Source organism: Larus michahellis, chromosome 2 (genome assembly GCF_964199755.1).
Source record: "Larus michahellis chromosome 2, bLarMic1.1, whole genome shotgun sequence".
In the NCBI taxonomy this organism is placed as follows: domain Eukaryota; kingdom Metazoa; phylum Chordata; class Aves; order Charadriiformes; family Laridae; genus Larus; species Larus michahellis.
This window is the reverse complement of record NC_133897.1, coordinates 96,965,437-96,987,478: the sequence shown is the minus strand read 5'-3', so window position 1 is coordinate 96,987,478 and position 22,042 is coordinate 96,965,437. Positions and strand designations below refer to the sequence as shown.

At 39.2% G+C, this 22,042-nt stretch overlaps 1 protein-coding gene across 11 annotated transcripts in view; it reads right to left on the bottom strand.

The window, feature by feature from the left end:
* Nucleotides 1–22,042, bottom strand: part of FHOD3 (formin homology 2 domain containing 3) — a 399,793-nt gene that overhangs the window by 196,793 nt on the left and 180,958 nt on the right. For all 11 annotated transcript variants that reach the window (XM_074576320.1, XM_074576316.1, XM_074576317.1 and 8 more), the window contains exons 4-5: nt 18,878–18,945; nt 3,831–3,936 (exon numbers count right to left, since the gene is read on the bottom strand). In XM_074576320.1, coding sequence (XP_074432421.1) covers nt 3,831–3,936; nt 18,878–18,945 — 174 coding nt within the window. The remainder of the gene's footprint in view (nt 1–3,830; nt 3,937–18,877; nt 18,946–22,042) is intronic.

Here is a 22,042-nt window from a genome sequence, read left to right as displayed (position 1 = left end):
TGGCAAAAAAAAATCCCTCAAAACACAGTTTCTTTCCATCTCCACAATAATTGAATGTAATGTCAAAGAATAAATTTAGGGTGAAGAACTAATAAGTACGAAGGAACAGAAGCTGTTTTCTGAACTAGTATTTCAGCAGAAAACTCCAGACAGAAGCCCTGGCTACTGTTGGTTTAGGGCCACTGACAAAAGGAACACTTTGAGAAAGATATTGTCAAACAACCCTAGTTCTGGGGACCCAAGCAGAAACAGTCATTCCTTAGCACTAGACAATAAACTGTCTGGATTTCTCAGCACTGTATGTAAAAGCCACACTTATCTTCTCTTGCCCTTTAAAGTAACTAAAATTTCTGTGACTCATATTTAGTCATATTTTTGGCAGCTCGGTCTGGCTAGAACCAAGTCAGAACTGCTAAGTAGAAATTCACAACCAGGAAACTTTAGAGTGAAACAACGCAGACCTTTGGAAAAAGGAAAGCAATATACTCAAGAAATAACGTGTACCTGGGAACGCACTGAACCACCTACAACTCTTACGTGTACATATATTTCCAACTTATTTTTCCTCCTAGGTCGTCCTAGCCTGTTTCTTGAAGAGTGCAGGCAAACAAGTTCACAGGAGACACTCGGAAACTGCTCAGTCAAGATGACGGGGAACCCCACATGCATGACACCCCTGGGGGAGGAGGAGGTAAAGCCGTGCCTAAGGCTGCCATTTACTGTCACTAGCCCTGCAGGCTGGGTTAGGATCAAAGAGGAAAATGGTGAATTACACCAATGGTGATGGAGAAATGCGGCCAGAATGTGCAACCAAAGAGAAATCCCATCCTTTATGATTCAAGTTAAATGCAGTGGAAATAAGGAGGATACACTCCTCTCCAAAAGGATCTGCAGAACAAGGACACCACAACAGTAAGGCATAAAAATTCTAGACAAAGATGACTTTTTATTTATTTATTTTTAATCTCCATAATTTAACACTGAGTTTAAAGCTTATGGGACCACCTCAGTGTTAACTGTGATGTATCTCCAGGTTTAGTAAAATGCAGCACTGCAATAATACACATGACCGTCACAAAAAAAATCCAACCAATCGCTATTCCAAAAATAACATACCAGAAAAACACTCTTACATGACGTATTTAATGTTTCTTTTCAGCACCCTCCTCAATGTATTTGGATAAGATTGTCTGGCTACACTTTACTTCCAAGCCTATCTTTATCTCATTGCACATGCAGACCTATTCAGAAAGTATGCGCGGGCTCCTGGAACTGCTAACCAGCTGACATAATCTCGGAGTAGTTACAAGCTTTGAACTTCCTGAAAGACAATCAAGACTAATTTAGTTTCTGAAATAAACCTCACATCACACAGACAAATCACGTTGCTATAAAAGATGCTAGGACATACTACTCAGAGAGAAACTTCAGCTTCACGCACCAGCAAAATACAGTAAAAAAACCCCTGAATTCAGAAGGTACCAATCTTTAAAAGCATCTTCTTAAAATAAGGTTTTTGGCTTTATGACATGCTTCTACATGGTTAGTTTTTGTTGTTGTTTTGTTTGTTTGATATTTATTTTGAAGAAGCTGTGATCACTTGTTAATAGCAATGCAACAAGATGAATTTGCAGCTTCTTTAAGTATGATGCCATGGACATTGGCATGAAGGCACACTGGCACTAATCATTCATTGAATTCAGTGGGAAATCTCTGACTTCAGAGGAAAGGAGTAAGCCCCCAGACTGAAGGCCAGACTGTCCGATATAGCACCTTTATTTTGCTTCCAGTCTGAATTTTCTGAGAGCATCTCTGTCCCTTTTCTCCTAGAAACTTTTTCTTCCAGCTGTAAAGAAAGCCTTTTCTCTTTCACATGATTCTGTGCTCTTGTCTAGTTTCATTGTGGTTAACAGTCCTCTACTTTTAAATACATGCAAGTCCCTATTGGATGGGTGACACGCTGGAGGGAAGGGATGCCATCCAGAGGGACCTTGGCAGGCTGGAAAGGTGGGCCCATGCCAACCTCATGAAGTTCAACAAGACCAAGTGCAAGGTCCTTCATCTGGGTCAGGGCAATCCCAAGCACTGATCTAGGCTGGGCAGTGACTGGCTTGAGAGCAGCCCTGAAGAAAAGGACTTGGGGGTGCTGGTGGACGAGAGGCTCAACATGAGCCGTCAGTGTGCACTAACAGCCCAGAAAGCCAATCGTATCCTGGGCTGCATCAGGAGAAGTGTGGCCAGCAGGTCGAGGGAGGGGATTCTACCCCTCTGCTCCACTCTCATGAGACCCCACCTGGAGTACTGCGTCCAATTCTGGAGCCCCTACTACAAGAAAGATATGGACGTGCTGGAACATGTCCAGAGAAGGGCCACGAGGATGCTCAGAGGGCTGGAGCACCTCTCCTATGAGGACAGACTGAGAGAGTTGGGGTTGTTCAGTCTGGAGAAAAGAAGGCTCCGAGGAGACCTTATAGTGGCCGACTGGTATCTTAAGGGGGCCTACAAGAAAGCTGGTGAGGGACTTCTTAGGATGTCAGGTAATGGTAGGACTAGAGGGAATGGATTAAAACTAGACATGGGTTGATTCAGACTGGACGTTAGGAAGAAGTTCTTCACCATGAGGGTGGTGAGACACTGGAACAGGTTGCCCAGAGAGGTGGTGGAAGCCCCATCCCTGGAAGTTTTTAAGGCCAGGCTGGATGGGGCTCTGAGCAACCTGATCTAGTGGGAGGTGTCCCTGCCCATGGCAGGGGGTTTGGAACTAGACGATCTTTAAGGTCTCTTCCAACCCTAATGATTCTATGATTCTATTCAAGTACAGTTACATCACAGCACAACTACTGACATAGAACATAATTCTATGGTACTGGTTTGGTTTCTTTTATACCCCCCAAAAGCTGGTATTTGTGCAGTCTAATCTTCAAGTTCTTTGCATGAAGCCACACTTACTATTTGCACCCTTGCTTTCTATAACTTAACGTTTCTCGTTCTAACAAAATCCTTCTCCTTACTTTTGTATTCGTTTTACTTCCCAACTTGCAGTTTGCGTTTTGGCAGCTAAATACATCAAAGTGACATTTTTATAAAGACAGCTATATACGTCAGTCTAAGAAAATTCAAATGAGCAATCCACCACAACTATGCATTCATTAGCGCTCTCTATTTACTATGAAATCATCCAGCAGCAAAGATCCCTTGGTGTGACTCTTCTCCCCTCAGTCATAAACCCTCAAAATACTGAAGGAACTCACCGAATTTGCAGCCTGAGTTTCCTGGCTAGATGAAAATCGCACACATTCATTTGGGCCACAATACAATAAATAAGCTTTCTGATGCAGTAACACACCTTTTCCGCATCACTCTCCAAACCCTGCCTTTCACAGTTATCTCTTAAGTGCAAAGAACAGAATGTAAACTTCTGATACCTGTTTAACTCCAAAATATCAGATAGCTAAAAATTACTAGCCAACTGACTTTAAGATACGACCATCTCACTGTTTATTCCATAGCTACCAATCACACTCCAAGAAGTTATTTTGCTTTGTGCCCTTTGACATTTACAATTATCCAGTGAAAGCTTTAGAACACCCTTTTCTTTCTTAGAACTACAGATTTTCAGTACCGCCTACAAGAAAAGCTGGGCAATGGAGAGAATATCAATATCTGAATTTTCCAATCAGTATTAATCACCCCTTAATTTTCCTGCATAACATGTAAGAATCGGGACCAAACTGAGAAACATGTTCCAAGACACTTAACATGGCAAGTTGCAGCAGATCTATGAGAGCTTCAGAGCAATAAAAAACAACTTTTAGATGCATTTCCTTTACCTCTCAGGATGTAGTTCTGATAATTCTGGTCGGCCTCTGCTCCCACTTTGATTAAGCAAGTCAGACCTTCAGCGACAACAAATTCATGAACCAAGTCCTTGTCATCCTGCCACAGGAGAAAGGAAAAGCTGTGTTAGAATATTGAAAGACAAAGAAACAGGATATATCATAATGCAAAACCAAATGCATGCCTGCAACATTGACTTTAGGCTTGAGATGATGTGAGCAAGTTGATATGGAAGTTGTTATATAGAAATCAGAAGCAGAATTCTGAATTTTAAAATCAGAATTAAATACACCAATGCAAAGTAAGAAAAAACAAGCTTTTACCCCTAAGTCAACTATGGAAGATTAAAATCAGTAAAATATGACTTTTGATTTTTTCATTAAAGGCTTGCAAACATTATTCCTGACACTATAATCTCATCATATCACATAAACAGACATCCTTAAAGCCTTAAAGTGTCAGGAGAAACAAGAGAAGGCCATCTCTATACCTTAGCATAATACCAGTTTTAGTATTTTAAGTGCAGGCAGCAAAACTTGAAAACTGGTGGCTACTAAAATCTTGATCGAACAGCACTTAATGAATTAGCCATACAAATTAGGCACAAAACCAGTCTGAAATATTAATGGACAATAACTGCTCTGTGGACAATCATAGTTGCCGAGTTCCTTTCTTTGAGTATTTTTAATATATGTTTTCATACACAACAGTGAATTAGATACAAATTTCAGCTTTCCCTGAGAAGCCAAGATCCAGACAGTAAATAGTTTTGTTGAGAGAGATTTCTGAATTCACTGGGAACACTTGAGCTAAAAAATTTATTTACTTCTTAGTCACGGTGTTTTATTTTTGGTGTTACTTTTTTCTGTAGATAGATAAAAGCATAAATAATGTTTTCTGAAGAGCTAGGAAGTTTACAACGCCCACGTCAGACCAGGGAACTGCAGATGCAAGCACACGATCTTATGAAGACGACAAATTTCCTCTATCCATTTGCCATACTCGAAAAACCGTGAGATTAACAGTAGAGTAAGAAAGAGTACACTGACAATATACTGTTAATACAGACAGCACTAATTACATCGTGATTTCCTCTGTTTTAAAGGTGCATGCACAAATCCCCCCCCACAGCAGCCCACCAGGGACTTCCCTTTGCCATTCCAGAAGAGAACTGAAGAATTAAGACTGCTGTTTACATTGAGTACCTAAGGACATCTTTACAGCAGGGGACCTTTGGCTGGCACTGAGGTTGCTGTATGTTTGGCCAAGCTGACAACCTAAAGAGCATGGGATGGGGGCCTAGGGAGGGGCATGGTCAGCCAGGGCACATGGACCTCTGTCTGTCCCATCCCGAGTAGGGGCCTCTGGCAAATCCCTTCCCAAATGCCACCAGTCAGAGGACTGAACTCTTAATTCTGAAGCAATTTATCTCAAGTTAAGTTGTACAGCAAGTGATGCAAAATTCACATGGTGAACTTCCAGAACAACATTTTACAAAAACTAGAGTCCTGGAACAAAAAGATAAACACCGGAGATAAAATGCTTTCTGATGATCAAAGCCACATCTCAAGTTCATTCCCCCAAACTTGGGGTACTTGATTTAAAATCAAGCAACTACAAATACATACATAAATAAAATGCATGCATGCAATACACAGATCCAAATCACCATGGACAGCAGGCAACATTCAAGCTCACCTTGCAAGATGGAGGACCACCTCCAGAAACACACACAGGGACCCCAGAGGAGTCTCCTCCCTGGCCACCCCTAGGAGTCAGGCAACTAATTCCTCCCATACATAGAATCACAGAATGTGTTGGGTTGGAAGGGACCTTTAAAGGTCATCTAGTCCAACCCCCCTGCAATGAGCAGGGACATCTTCAACTAGATCAGGTTGCTCAGAGCCTCATCAGGCCTGGCCTTGAATGTTTCAACATCCTTTTGTATATGGTGTTTTTAACTCAAAGAAACTTGAATAATCTCTTGTTCTTCAAGAATTTTGAATCTCGTTTCTCCTAAAACTCAAGAGAGGAACATATCCCTGGAACTTGTCAGCTAAGCTTAAAGTAAAGTATATTCAGGGTTCAGTTAAACTAAGGCCACACTCCATGGTAACTCATAAGGACTTTGCATGCCTAGAAAGCAAGTTACTCTCTATGCCAAGGCCAATGGTTAAAAACTCCCTGCTACTAAAGAGAGAAGGTGCCAAATTTCCCCTACCCAGAGTGGGCAGTGGTGGGAGGCAAGGGCAAGATACTGAAAGGACAGGAGTATTCAGAATTTAGACAAACTAACAGAAATTGGTAGCATAGTGCAGAATCAAGAAAGCTGTGGGCAAAACATCCTCCAAAACATTTTTTCTACAAACATGATGACAAGTAGATGCATCTTTTATTGGACAATGCCATTGTCTAATTTAAGAGAAACAAGATATATGATAATATAAACTACTGAATGAAATAACCTCCATTATTTTTTCAGATGGTAATGGTGTCCTAGGTCAGAGCACATTTCCCTGTTCTTTAAATACTTTTTGTTGATACTTGAGTAGACATTTTGATTTTGCACCAAGCGTGTTTGCATCATCCTTCAGTTGAGGGGCGGGGGGGGGGGGGGGGGGGGGGGGGACAGAAATAAATCATTCTGGATTGACTCACAGTCAAATAAGCAAGACTGGAAAAACAGGAAAAAGGAATAACTGGTCTACGGATTCTGACTTTTATTAATAGACATAACATGCCCATTTGGGAGAAATAAAAGACTATTGGATGATACAAAAAAAATATTCCCTATGTGAAAGAGCTAACAGTAGTTCAACTTCAGAGACCTTCAGGTCAAACCCAAAAACTAACTAAAATTTTTAACAGCGCATAGCTATTAAGGGCTGTTCGACATTCAGTGAAAGATAAAAACTGAAATACTCATTATAACTTTAAGATGTTCCCCATAATCTTCAATAGTGACTGCGTATTAGAGTATCACCTGGGGAAAAATTAGCACTTAATTCTCAAAATACCTCATGCTAAAGATCTGATTTATGTTGTTGACTTTTTATATTATTAAAAAAAAAAAACAAAACACACCACACACACGAAAAAAAAACCCAAATAAAAAACCCCAACACAAACCCAAAAAAAGTCACCCCAACAACCTTCCCAAAGCAAAATGTGAGATCTCTCTTATGGAACTTTTTCACAGCAGCCAAAGGAGTAAACCACTAGAGCATAGTCTCATCCTTGACTGAAAGGAGATATATTACTGGAGAACAGCAGAGGAAATGAAGGGCATGAGGGACTCTAACCAGACCACTTTTGGAAAGCACTGAATAAACAAATCAAACCTGAATTAAAAAAAGGCTTTTAAGGTACTTCTCCTTTCCCAAATAAAAGGGAAAAAGAAGGCGTAATGAAGCAGAGTACAAACACATCATGCTCTAGACATAAATCTGAACTCAGTACATTATCTATCCCATCATGTATATACGATGAGAGGAAAGAAGCAAACATCTGGAATGTGCACAGAAAGATGAAAGGCATCCAAGCCCATACGTTCTACATCGAAAGGAGAATGTTTACATCAATTTTGGTCTAGGATAATCTTTTCAGACCCATTAACTCACTGACTTGCCAAGTTAGGTGACCTCAAGAGTAAAGGCTACTCTCTAGCAGTGGTAAGAGGTTCAGGTTTCCAGGAAGAAAGCATTCATTGTAGGGAATATATGGTCTGTGTGACAATGATATGTACAAGTAGCTGCCGCTATGTGTGTGATAACAGTTAAAAGGAGGCAGGGAAAGGTTGTCATTTGCTATGGAAATGGACTCCACTGCTAATATCGCAAAGATTTATGACCCCTTAATCAGCAGGCATTAAGGCACTGATGAGAAAAGCAGCAAAACACAGGCAAAGCTCTCTAAGCTTCCTGCTAAGCTCCTGCAACCATAAAGATTGTGCAGTGACACAAAGGCTGGCTACTTAAAGTCTTTATGAAAAGATACTGTTGGCCTCGTCAGATAACTATATTTTACGTTTTCATTCACAGACTTGCAATAGATCATGTCTCTTTCTCTCTTTAGGCATCTCACAAGGAAGAAAAAATGAGATAATGTATGTTGCTTTGTAACAGAGCTCTTTTTTGTCCAATGTATAATGAAAAAGACATTAAATATATTTGAACTGGTGAGTGTAAAGCTTGCCTACATGGTTGACAAAATGTACGAATCATACTTTCACCTCAGCCTAGCTGTTAAAAAGACCCCACAAACCCTGTGATCAAGCAGTCTATACAAGTTGTTCACGTGTTACTAGCAGAATCAGAAGTATAGGCGGGATTCCCATCTTTCCTACCCATTCCCCTGTCTCTGAACCATTTGATACATTCTCTAATGCAGTTTTGTGAGGTCTTATCTGAAGGTTGAGATTGAAGACTTTTTTCCAATGAATGGCACTTTGTGAGAATGCATCTTATCTGATGTGCAGCTTCCACGTGCAAAGATAAATTGCTTACATACTGTTAAAGATAAATCTTCCTGAAGCCTGCTATTTCTGCGGGCCATATGTTTGAAAACTTTAACGAAAGCATGATTATTTTTGTGCCACAAGAAAGTTGTTTTGTTTCCTAATAAGAATCAAGGTTTTGGAACACAGTTTTTCAAGGGGATTTTTTTTTTTTTAAGCTAACAAATACTGCTGAAAGCTCCATTCCAAGTATTTGGGAAAACTGGATTAGTAACTGAATATTCACATTTGGATATGCACATACATATTCCTCTTTTACGTGGCCAACAGCTGTGCAGAGCACTGTCTTTCCAAGGAATTACAACAAGATGCTCGTCTATGAGATTTCCACCAAGGAGAACTTCATTTTTATGTTTTTTTTCCTTTCCTTTCATAAGCTATCCCATTGTTTCTGATTGCTTGAGCGTTCCCATATTTAATCCTAGGCTGTACAATTCTCTCCTATTTCTGTTACACAGTTAAACATTGCACATTTTATAACATTAATTTCTTTAAATAAGGAACTATGGGGTTCCCCAGCCTGTTCTCTCCACATGATATGTTACCGGGTGAGCCTGCAATTACATTCCGTACTGACAAAACTTTCCAAAATTCAAAAATTGTGATAATCCAGCCTAGAGGTCAGAGCAGCCAGGATGCTGGCCATAGCCACCAGAATCTTCCTGCTAAGCTTTGCCTACGGGCTTACAGGAGGGGACTGCGCTCACACGGAGCTCCAGCGGCTGATGCTGAGGAAGAGCTTCCCTCTCTGCTCTGTCACTCTACAACATCCCTATTAAGAGAGATTTAAATTCTAATGATTCTCAGATCAGCTATCATTTTGTCCGTAAACCAAAACCGGTCGCTTCACAAAGATATACTGCATTCACATTTGAATGTTGTGATAATTCACCTAGGCAAAAGAGAAAATGAATATTGCCAATTTACCATGCAATGTAATGTCAGAGAAGAAACGTAAACCCTACTGGATTCAAAGAGGAGGAGCATCCTCCTCTGCTGCCTAAAATTTTGCGGGACAAGATGCTGGCAGCATCCCAACGCAGAGTCCTACAGGCAGAAAGGGCACGGCTCAGGGCCTGGCTCCTGAAGTAAAAAAAATCACTACTTTTTAAGAGGGGGAGCTAGGGAAATTTTCACTTATTGCTATGTTCATCTATGAAATAGTGTGCTGGGGAAGCGTGCTGTCCCCACTCCACATTAATGCATCAGAGCAAAGTCTCCTTGGAAACCCCTTTTCCTCAGATTTCCCTGCCAGGAGTACATGCTGCACACACAGCAAGGAGGCAGAACTGAAACAGAAACCCCAGATGATTACGCTCAATGTGAAAAAAATAAAATAACATGGAAAAATACATGGATCACAAATCCTAGTGCACTCACAGAGAGTCCCCCCAAAAATATAAAAGATGGCCAACCTCTTTAGAAGTGAAAAAAACATTTTTTCACTCCTTTTATTTTTTTTTTTTAATCTCCTGCAAAGTCAAGATAGGATCACAAAGTTCAGCTGGTTTTAGGAGGATTAAGGTTTAGGGATTAAGTTTCATTCATTTGGGGATGTAAATTAGTGGCAGAGGGACAGCAGCTGACTGGTGAGGAAAGGGAGGAAGGAGGAGGCAGGTCAAAGAGCAAAGCATGCGCGACTGCAGGCTTTCGCTGGCATAAATCTCAAATGACAATACATCTGGCACTCCACCACAAGAAAGTAAAATACAGGACTATTGCCCAATATACTTGAAAAGCCTCCTGTTACTAAGCGAATAAAGGCAGAATGATGAAATCTGGGTTTCTGTTAGCATCAATGATGGGTAGGCCCTTATTCCACACTTCCTACTCCAAATAATACAAGGAGATTAGAAGTTTTCAGATCTTTTTTCCTAAGCATTCCTCTGGCTTGAACAAACCCTCATGTATACAAAAGAAACCAAAAACAAAACAGCCCCACAGCTTGCTCCTAACCTGACTGCCCTGGGCAGCAGTAGCGATGTGGCAGCACAGGGCTATGACTAGAATGCACCTCCATTACCTGAAAACCTTCATGTCCACAGCTTCCCCATATAATTTCTAATGCTTGCCCCACCAGCAATGGAAAATTAACAGCCAGTTCCTCTCAGCCCTTCTTCCAGGTACCTCGCTCTGTGAACCCAAAGTCTTCATTAGAAATACATCACAATAAAGTCTCCACAAGAATGTTTTTAACTATTGCTACCTGCCTTCAGTACACATCACATCTGCTAAAGTTACCAGCAAAATAATTACTCCCATTGACAAGACTACGACGATGTAGTAATAAAAGAGTTATGCCGTGCTCTATTAGAAACAGAAATCCCAGACCATTTCTGGAGTCCAGCTTTTTTACTGGCTAAGCAACAGGTTGCATTTTATAGATCAAGATTGGCTTGCAATGTTTGCAGTTAGAAATGCTCATTTTGGCTTGAAAACTGAGTAAACATAGTCAGGAAGTGATTGAAGGAGCATGGACCGCCAAGATATAATTTATAGTTACTTTCCCACACTTTAAACCATAGTTCTGTTCTTTGGACTCCAAAATTATTGACATAATTAAAATACTAGATTGCCAATCCAGAAGTGCCTGATGCTATCTAATTCGATTGTCACTGTTTATTTCAGTCCATTTTAAGAGCCAAGTCATCTATTGCAAACAAATCTGGAAAGAAGTCATCACAAAAACATACACACACGCACATATGTATTTATATTCGCACATACATACATAAACTTAAGTCCTCTGAGTCCCTCGGGACTGTATTGCCATTAAAACTTAAATTATTTAAGAAGCTACAAAAGAATTTTATGTATGGACAAGATGAGCTGGTAGTTAAGCAGGCAAAGTCTTGTATTAAACCATGAAACCTCTGCTCTGAGTCAGGACACTATTTTCAGAAGATGAACCAAACACAGCTCTCAGGGGTAGCAGAAGGAGAGTCTTCTCCTGTCACAAGAAGTCCATCTCTCTAGGACAAGTATTTTCACTCCCCGATACCTGGCAACTCAGAAACTCCCCCAAGATGAGAATGTTAGGCATGTTCAGTTGCTGTCTTCTTCCTCCACACTCCCACCAGCACACCTAGAGGAAGAACTCCTTGAGAACAAGGGTGTCCTAGACTGGGATGTTCCAAAACTGCAGTCATCTGCTAGAGGTAACTGAGGCAGCCACAGAAGCATTTTTGTGGTGAAGGGTTTGATGGGGACCAGGCAGCCAGTTTGTCCCTCAATGGAAGCTCCTTCCCCTTGTTGGTTGCAAATGCACTTCAGGTGCTTTACTGCCCTCAGCGACTGTGCCACAGCTTCCACTCCTGTGCCCTCCAGGCTTTTCCCTCACACTCCTCTGTGATGACTCCACGCTCCTTATTTGTTTCTCTCCCCAAGCCTTTACACCTTCACAACTCATTACATGTACATCCATGTAGAAGCATGACCATAACGTCATGTCAAGACATCAGTATTTTTACACTGTTCCCGTTTTTCCTATTCTCCCATCTATTTACATGGAGCAACAATTTACAACAGCATGCACAGAAATGACCGTCCCCCTTTATTTTCAGTGGGGTAATATATTTAAGCAATCTGCAATCCAAAGTTTGGCTTCTAGCAATGATTACAAGGAAAATTCACCCTCAGCTATCAATTCTGTTACATATCCTTGCCATCAGTCAGTTGCCTAAGTAGCAATCACCAAATGCCAGCATTTTTTTGCCAGTCTTTTAAACACATCTGTGCCAGCTAATGATAACACTATGCCATGAAAGTATTAAAAATAAATTCTTTTTCTTTTCAGGACTAAAACATTTAAAATGCAGACCACACTATTGCTTATTATGGATTTCCACCTTGGCACCAAAAACCAGATACACAAATTCACCCAAAAGCAAAGTGTTTGATTTACAGCCATTAATCCCCTGTAGTCTCCCTTCTGAAATATCCTCAGTCCAGAAAATAAATATTCTGTTGTTTCTCAAGAACACGTTTTGTATTGCACTAAAAATACCAGCAAAACAAATACAGCATTTGCTGATGTTTCCCGTTAGCAAAGCAGAGAAGCCGCACCACTTATTATTTCACACCTCCTTTACATAAGGACACATTTTAAATTGTATGCCTTTCTGCAGTTTCTTTTGGATAGCTGAAAGAATACATGGAGGCAAAATAAATGTTTTAATAGTTAACACTACTTCACAAATTAAAACACACGAAAACATATCCAATATTTAATATCTTGAAACAAAAATGCAGCTCTCTTACAGACAGAATTTCTTCAAGCTTGAGGGTATTAGGAGGTACTCTAATGCGAAAGAGGTTCAGAAATCTTTGGATTTTTTTTATCTGTCCAAAGTTTTAAAAATATATAAAACTTGAAACAAGACATTTAAATCTTTATGAAAAGATTTAAAAGTTTAAAACTTCCTTAGCAATCCTTAGGGAAGGAAATACAAGTTTGTACTGCTTAGATGAAAACAAAGATATCTTCAGTGGATGTAACTGAAATCCCCAAAGAATCACTCATGTCTTAAGCTGATTAAAGACAAAATTTAGAGAGTGAAGGGTGCTTAACCTGCATAGCAAAGTTGCTCCTGTGCCATACTTATGTTCTTACTTTAAGTCTGCTTTCTTCAGTTACCAGGACCAAATTATTGTGATCCTGCCTGATCTTCACCACCATCTTCTGCAAGAAAGTTCTGTTTTCCCTTTATTCTGAACATGGTGTTTTGCTTCCTCAGTAACTTTGGCCACTAACTTCACTACTTTCACATAACCCGTCTGATTCCTGTATCGGATGAGGGAGCTGCAGGTCGAAGCCATCTTACTGTGACACTAATGCTTGCTTCTAGTGCTCTCACTGCACTTAACCCTGCAGTTGCATGATGCCACGTTCAGCTGAGAAAGATCTAAAGAGTGATCATCTAGTTCTACCACTGAAAATGGTGGGCTACCTGTTTGGGTTTCTACAGAGTAATAAACTGCTGCATTTCATCTTTCAGGAGAGGGAACTGAACTGTACTACAATTCTTAAAAGAGGTCAAAAGAAAGATGGAAAAGAAAGTCTACCACTATTTTCAGCAGGCTGAACCATTTGTAAGTAACTTTCTGCTTTCAGTATTTAATTATTTCAGATAATGAAGGTGCAAATACTTACAGGATCTTTTTCCCTAGACTTTTTTCCTAAACTTTTTTTCCCCCCTGTGAGTGTAAGAAGTAAGCAAGCAAGCAAAACTAAGTCGCACCCCAATATCAGATTAATCTATACAATTATTATCCAGAAAAGCTTTGGTTGTAAAGACATGGTGAAATGAACAAAAAAGCAGATGAAATGAACAAAAAAAAGTCCTGCTGTCGCTGCCTCTGCTTGTTTACAACAGTCCGTCTACCTGTATACACTCAACCACCACGTAAAAATAACACTGAAACTAAGACATTTTATGCCATTGACTTGATGGGGACAGAATTTCATCCTTTGCACCTTGAGTACACAGCAGATACGCCAATACGCTGTAGTTTTTTCTTCCCAGTTAATAGCGGAATTAAAAATTACGAGGAAAGTCACCTAGAGCAGACCCCACCAGGGATATTCTTCATGGCAACTAAGCAACAGATCAAACAAAGTTCATGGATTGCATACCTGAGGAAGCTAAAGTAGATAGGTTCCATACCAAACAAGGTTTCCTGTTCCAACTCAAAGATTTGCATAAATTAGAGAACGAATAATGGTGGCTTCCCAAGTTTTTAGGCTATCCTTGTGATGGAAGTAGTTCACATTTTACAGTCACTTTAAGAACTGTTTAGAACTCAGCCTGTAACACTGTGTAGGCATGAAGAAGGCACTCTATTTGCCAATGAAATTGAGAAACGGATTTTGACGTTTAATGTGTCATATCTATTTTATTAATAATCTCTAAAGAGTAATGAGACATATTATTTGTAAAATAGGATGAAACAGATAAGTAAATTGCTGCGTGGAACTGCAGGGAATTTGATTTGGGAAGGAAATGAAGGTTTCTCTCTTTTTCATGACTTAATCAAGAACCCTTCCAAGAGGGCTCTAAAAGGGTAGAGGTGGCAGCCTGCCTCACAAGTGATGACAGCAGCCCCTAAATCAAGTGTCACACAGCTTCAAACCCTAAGGAGTCATCAGTCATGCTCGAAAGAGGGGAAGGAGCAGCCTCCTTCCTAGAGATCAATGAGGCAAACACAGAAGACTCCTTCTGCTCTGCTAAGGATGATTGATGACTCCTTAGCAGCCGAAGTGTGTGACACTTGATTTCACTCACTGATAAGATTGTGTCTATCCAAACACCTTCTAGTTAATGTTTCCAGGGCCCCTACATAGCTGTTCTTTGTGACGTTTTACACAAAGCTCAATTGTTCAATGATTAATGAATTTCTCAACAATAGAAGAAAATTCCGTAAGAAAATTTTTGTAACTGTGTTGCCTGATATTCTGATCACAACACAAAATGGGAATCTAGGATCCTCAAGAAAAACAGTTGGAGATCTCCTGCATTTGTCAAATGACACTTAGTGTGGAAAACGGTCCTAAAATAAAACTAGCTTTTTTCCTTAACACTTTAAAATATACCCATTAGGTCTGCTTTCCAGAAAACCTAATGCATTGATTGATTAAAAATATTTTCCAAAACTTTAAGAAGCAGATTTACACATGATTATAGATTTCAGACTTAAAACAGGCTTTTTAGCTTATTTTTCTTACAACACCATATTCTTATCCAGTTATTTCATATTTTGAAATGATACAATCAGCATGATTTGAAACTACGCTTTGTAATGTTCTGTAACTACAAGGCACACTTTTGTTTATAGGTTTGAAAACATGCCTGCTTTATATTACATCTAGTCTTATCAGAGGTCCTGTTAAATAATTTTTTTTAATATCATGCAAAATGCACAGCACTATTTACATATATTATAGTGCTCATGCCCAATTTTTCTGCTTTTAAGATTGATATTGAATTAGATGTTTTAAGCAGCTGTATTTTTATCTTTCTTATGATATTACAACCAGGAAATGCAAGAATGTTTTTCGACACTGATTTTATAAGTGTAATGTTCAGCTGGATTCTGCCCCAGATGCCTTTGGGAGTTTTAGCACTTTGCACAAAATTCACAAATCTCTGACAAATGCAAGAACCAGGCAAGTTAGAATTCTGTCAGAAAATACATTAGAAAGGAGTTAACTGTACTCCAACAGGTTGTCAATTATATCTGTATTCCTCTTTTCAGTTCTTTTAAGGCCAAGTGCTTCACGTACTTCTAGTCCAAACATTATTTTCCTTACTCTGTAAGTTTGTTCATTAAAAAGCATACTGGTAAATCAGAAGAAGAATACGACAGTCTAGTCCAGCAAATGATTATGAATGTGGTAATCTTAACCCTTCCAAATGAATGACAGGAACAGAATGGCATTACTGTCAAAGAAAAATGCTCCACATAACCTTTATCATTTTGCCAAAACCAGCCCACCAGAAGAAACCAGAGAGATTCCAAGTTTGGACTTGCTAAATGAATCTTTCATTTAAAACTTGAAACAAAGGCATTGCTTTTGCCAAACGTTGCTAAGCTTTACTGAGGCCTCGCGTGAAAAACCAAGAGCTCAGACTATTTGGAATTCATATTTGATGTAAAACTTGGGCTTGTTCCCACTTAATACAAATAAGAGACTGCACGTTACCTTGAAGCTCTTTAAATTAAAAACGATACTGACAGAGAACTGTGCCAAATTAACTCAGCTATGATGAAATGATTATAAAATCATGGTGTTACGAACCGTCTTGGCACCTAAGACATGATGAAGTCTCCATAACACTCTGAAAATTTGTTAAAATGAAAATAAAGACTGGTTTTGAAGCTAACATTTTATTTCTGAAACATTATATTCTTAAGGAATTTAAAATACTAAGTATAATGAGATACAAAATCAAACAGATATTTATGTTGAAAAATATACCTTTTAAAAAACTTTTATCATAATGATAGATTTCTAATGCTAACAACACTTTAACGTCATAGTCTAAAAATAAGTATGACCTTCTGCACAATAGCATTTGGTCTATAATATAACCTTATAATATTAAGTTGTATTTTTCTTCACTAAAACATTGAAACAGATATAAAAATCATCTTACGTTCTCTCTCATGGTTCATTACAAGATAAAATAAGATCACGCTCAAAAGATGCCCTTAGCAATGCCAGTAACTGTTGTTAAGGACAGCGACATTGACAGGTAAACAGGAGTTTACATCATACAGGGTCTCATTGTCCAGTTTGAGGTGTACTACCTCAAATGCTTGAGCATACGGTATGAATACTCTCCAGCTTGAGAAAGACTTCTCCTCAATTGTCCGTTAATGAAAACCTGTATTTTGAGAATATATGAAGATTTTTTTTTTTTTGAAGGGTATGTTTGTTTGACAAACAGCCACAGTTCTACCAGAAGTAGCTACTTAAAGTGGTAACAGATAATTCCCAAACTTCTTTTGATTCTTTAGGAAACAGGGAAGCGGAATTTTTCAAGGAAAATTATGTTCTGAAACTGTCAGACAGGGTTCACTTAAAACCTAAATTTATGCACAGATAGGGGGTTATGTGCATTGCTTTTCCCTTCCCTCTCATTACTATTCAACCCAGTCAACTCCAATTAAATTTATAAGGATAAATACTTAAACAACATTTCCATGAAAACAGCTGATCAGCTGGAAGACAGAGATCTTACTGGTGTGTCCCCTGAAAGCACTGAGCACTGTGTGCTCAGAAATACCTACGAGCCTTCAAATAACCCACATGGAAGAGAACATTTATTAATACCCAAACTGGGAAAAGTCATAATATACCCAAAAGTCACAAAATACTCAAACTGAGTATGGGAGGTGTGGGTTAGCTGGGAAGAGAGGTTTAGCACTCACTGCTCATTATGTGTGAATGCCCAGACTCACCTTTATTAATATATAAATTCAGAGAAATACAAATACTTCCCAGAAACAGTTGAGGTGAACAAAAAAAGAAGAAAACAGAGAAGTCTTGGAAACCTGCCTAATTTCCTCTGAGCACACAGTCCACCCACTTGCCAAGCTCACAGGGAAACCCAACTTGCATCATTGTGACAATCCTTCCCTGGGAATGCCTTGAAGAGACAATGGTTTTCCCTATCTGTGGCCATGAGATGACCAGACTGTTTTGGAGCTGGAACTCCTTTGTCTAAAAATTCCAAAATTCGAGGATTTTTTTCTGATGCATAAGACATCTTCAACTATCGAAATTTTCCATTAAATGGTCCACACTTCACCATCTACTCCTATTGTTCAGAAAATCTTCATTCTGGCATTTTCTAAATTCTGAATGCCTAACTTTGAAACCTGCAAAAAGCATTGTGCATTTTGGAAATTTGCAATTCTGCAGTCTTGCAGAATTGTTAAACGTTGTTAATCTTCTTAGAATAAATGTCTATTTAAAGCAAAGTAAAAAATGCTGAACTAAACCCTTGCACCTACCTATTGTGGCTGAAAAACATTATAGGTTGTCATCCTCCATTTGGATCCATTAGTAAAGGAGAAGAGGTGCTTTTCTTATTGATTTCACTTTTACTGATAGAAATGGAATGTGTCATCCTGAATTCTATTTTAGGATCCCATTGGCAATATGCTCCAGCTCTCACCAACGTTTTCTTTTCACTTTTCCTGATCTGTTGTCTCCAACAAGTTTCCTTCCAGTCCTGCAACTTTCTTGAGTCCTCCTTATCCAGTAAAACCAATCTGAAATCCAAGGTTTTTATCCAATTCACCTTATTATTATCCACACCACCTTTCTTTCACATTGGCTACTTGCCCACAGGACCCAAAATCCTGCTGATTTCAGGTGTCCTCCATAGCAAACATTCACATTCCAATCCATGCCTTTCCTTAAGCTGTTCAGTCACTACCATACCCTCCGCAGCTCTATGAAGTATCTTTTCAGCTAATCAGTAAATCATTTCCTCTAACCACAATCTAAATTCTAACACCTTCAGAGCTCTCTCAGTACATCTTGGTTCCTCATCAGTTCTGTCCCATGTCTCTCGTTTCCTTTCTCAGTTTTTGATGTGGCTTAAACCTAGTCTATTTGTCAATTATTAGGCCTATGTTGGTCCATCACCCCAACCCATGGTTTTCTAGCTCCTCTCTTCACATCCCCCTCCCAGTCTTTCCAGTACAGAACTATGCCACAGTCTAATGAGCATCCTAAGTTTCCATCTAAGAGCTCAAATTTTCTTCTTTCCTTTCCTGGCAAGTTCCAAGCACTAACTCTGTCATTACTCGACATCTGGTCCTGCCTTCTGAGAGACTGAAGGCACAGGGGAAGGCTTACAGATCATAAAGAGAAAAGACTAATTGGCTAATTGCACATTACAAACAAAGTCTTAAAATTCTGTTTTGCAAGAAACTGTGTTATTCCCTACATTAAAAAAAGAAATTAAATTCACGTTCAAGTCACAGAATGGACAGCCATTATTTGCTCACCTGAAATATTTGTTTCAAGGAGAAAAGTGCCCGTCTTAGCTCCCGTCCATTGGAATTGTAAAGTTTTTCTGTAAAAAAAAAAGAAAAAGACAACAGAAAAGTTCAGCATAAACAAAACTGACAACATGGCAACATGGCAAAAAGCAGTACAGATTTCAAAAGAGTTGGAGTGGTAGAGTCATAGTGCCCACTTCCCATTAGGTAGACTGCTGTTAAAGAAAGAAGATTTATTTTTTATATATAAAGGAATCATTCATTAACAAAGCGCAAGTAAAACCAGGGTTTAGTTGTCCGTAACTTCAGATGGCATCTCCCAGGTAAATTCACAATAGCTTGAACAAGATCAGCGAGAGACAATGCTCTAAGGGGTTTTTGACAATGCCTTAAAATACTGCTGTTTCTGCATTAAGGTAAATTTAGGGTTTACTGAAAGTACCAGATTAGCCTCAAAAGACTCAACTGAGAGCACTCTTTGCTTTTGTTATCAAAGCTAGAGCCACTGAATCCCATCCTTGACTGCCTTCCCTCTAGACATTCTTTTCTCATGTTCTCATCTTTCTATTGTTAAATCCTTTCTGCAATGGCAATGAACGTTAATACCAGAAATAGTCGGACAGTCTGTTCTAAGCATAATTCAAAACAGTGTTTTATTCTCATGAAAACTGATCTTGATCTTTTTCTAAATGAAGCAGAAGCCTTCTTTTCATCATCCAATACTGAAATATATTACTTCATTTATTCCCCTACTAATGCATACTCATAGAAATAATTTAAAGAAGACAAAAGCAACTCCTCTGCTATCTTTCTCAGCCCTGCCACAATGGCTGTGCCTTTGGGAGAAGTCTTAAACAGCATGTCTCAAATTTACTATTGTGTATTTGGTAGCAATTTCTGACTCTGTGCGTGGCTGGAGCAGAAGGTGTGCTCCTCAAGTCTTCCTGGTCTACTCCGTTTGGTGTATCTGACTGACAGAAACTATATTCAACACTTCTAGAGTCCTAAACTGTACTTTTTTACACTAATGCAATCTGAGGACAGTTACAAAGGAAAATCAGATCTTCACGGCCACTTGATAGGACACACTTTGCCTCACCCACAGATGATCATGAAAGGACCTCCTCTTCAACAGACAGCGGCCAGGTCATGAGACCAAAGTTGGAATGCCCATGGAGTGGGAATATTCTTATGAGAAAATGAAATATCAATCCCCCAAAGTTTTCTTTCTTATTTTCCCTTGTCTATTTTTCATTTAATTACTACTACTTTACACTACAAAATCAAATCAGATTTTATATCCCTCCCTCAGGAAGTTATAAAAAAAGGCCTAGCATTTGAGGATGCAATGCATTTATAACTCAGTAATCAATTTTTTACTTCAGTCAAAGAAGGCAGGTTTTAATTTTTGAAAATCATTTCTTATTCCCAATCATCATCTTCAACCAAAGGAAAAACGTGAAGTAAAACTTCAGCAAAAACTTACACTTTTTTTTTGGTAAACTTTGAAAGTAGCTTTGTTCATCCCTAATTGCCTCTGATTTCAAAGGCAGAACGTGTAAAATTGGCAAAACTATTGTTGTTGTAAGTTGTCTCCTTCCTTGCACTGTTTATAGATTCCTGACAAAACACTGGAGGAACAGATTTCACTTCAAGCCATAAACTTAGAGGCATACTTTAATTACTCTAGCTTAAAAATGCACTGGCATGTGAAACTACATTTCTTGGCAGGATAAAGAGTAATTTTGTCAGGAAAGCTTAAAGAATAATAAAGGTCTTTTAAGACCCGGTCTGTCAACTTTACATGCCATATTACACAAAATATTCCTCTTTGAAAGATACCTCCATCTGGCATTTGTTATTACTAATTTCCCTCTATTCATAATTCACCAGCATCATTGCAAGCAGAGTCTCTCCAAATAAGGCAGTATATTATCATCTTAATTAAGAGAGGCACCATTTCTTAAAGTGCTGGCAACTTTGTACATAAATATCAATGTCCTAACAAATGCCATCTGTTGGTCTTGGTCTCAAACAGGAACAATCATCGTGTCGGCCCGGGGTAAAGTCCTAACGAACCATTGTTATGATACCATAATGCTGGTTGCTTTCATTGGTGCGTGCAGATTTTTGGTACGTCTCAGAGAAACAATGCCGAACATTTTTCTTCTTGGTCTTTTCACAGGGGATAAGATCATCCTTGGCAATCAGCACAAACAATGCTCTCCCTGCTCGCGTGTAGCGAAGAGGACAGAAGTTATTAACTGCAGCTCAAAAAGGGGTCTATCATCAGAGCTGAAGAATCAACTACTGGAAGTAACAGGTTTGGCAACAGCAGTGGCAACAAGACAGGAGCACATACAGCAAACGCTTGAGCTGGTCTGAAACCCCTTTTGAAGAGCAACAGTCCAGGTAAGTCATCTCATCTCTGACATCTGCTACCAGCACACAGCAATCTATACAGAGATCCCTCCTCATGTGGAGCTAACCTTGTTGAATCAGCTCAGAAATACAAGTTCCTCCTAACCTCTTCACGTGATATACTTACACATGGGCAATACGCTGACTGTCTATGTATGCACTGGCACCCAATTCTTAGCGTGCTGGCAGCCATCAAAAACATTCATGGAGCATAACCCAAGGAGGAAAGTGAGATGGTCACTCCTTGGAGTCCTACTATATCAGAAGATGTTTTGGTTTAGAAAACTGCAGTTCAGGACGAACCTCACACAAGGCAGAAAAGCCAAGGTACTGCATGGATCACCTTATAAAAGCTTGTACTTTTACTGTATTTCTGTATGCTGCTGTTTTTTCAGAAAACGATAAATGCATACACCAGATTACAGCTCAGGGACACTCAGTAAGATGCTCTCGAAGCCTTACAGGATTCCCATTTGTCAACAGTAACTTTAAAACCACAGGTACATTGGGGCTCATCCCAAAAGCTGCAACCAAGGCTATGAAAACGCATCAATAGAAACTGAAAGGTAGTAATTACTCGTAAGCTCTTTATCTATAGTAGAAAATCAAATCAAAAAACAGAGAGGGAAAGGCATAGTTGCTTATGATGTTTTCAAATGGAAGACAATTCAGAAACCAGATAGGAAATGCTTTTTAACGCTTGGTCTTTTATTTAGCAATTTAAAGTGTTGCCCTCTTTTAAACAGACTG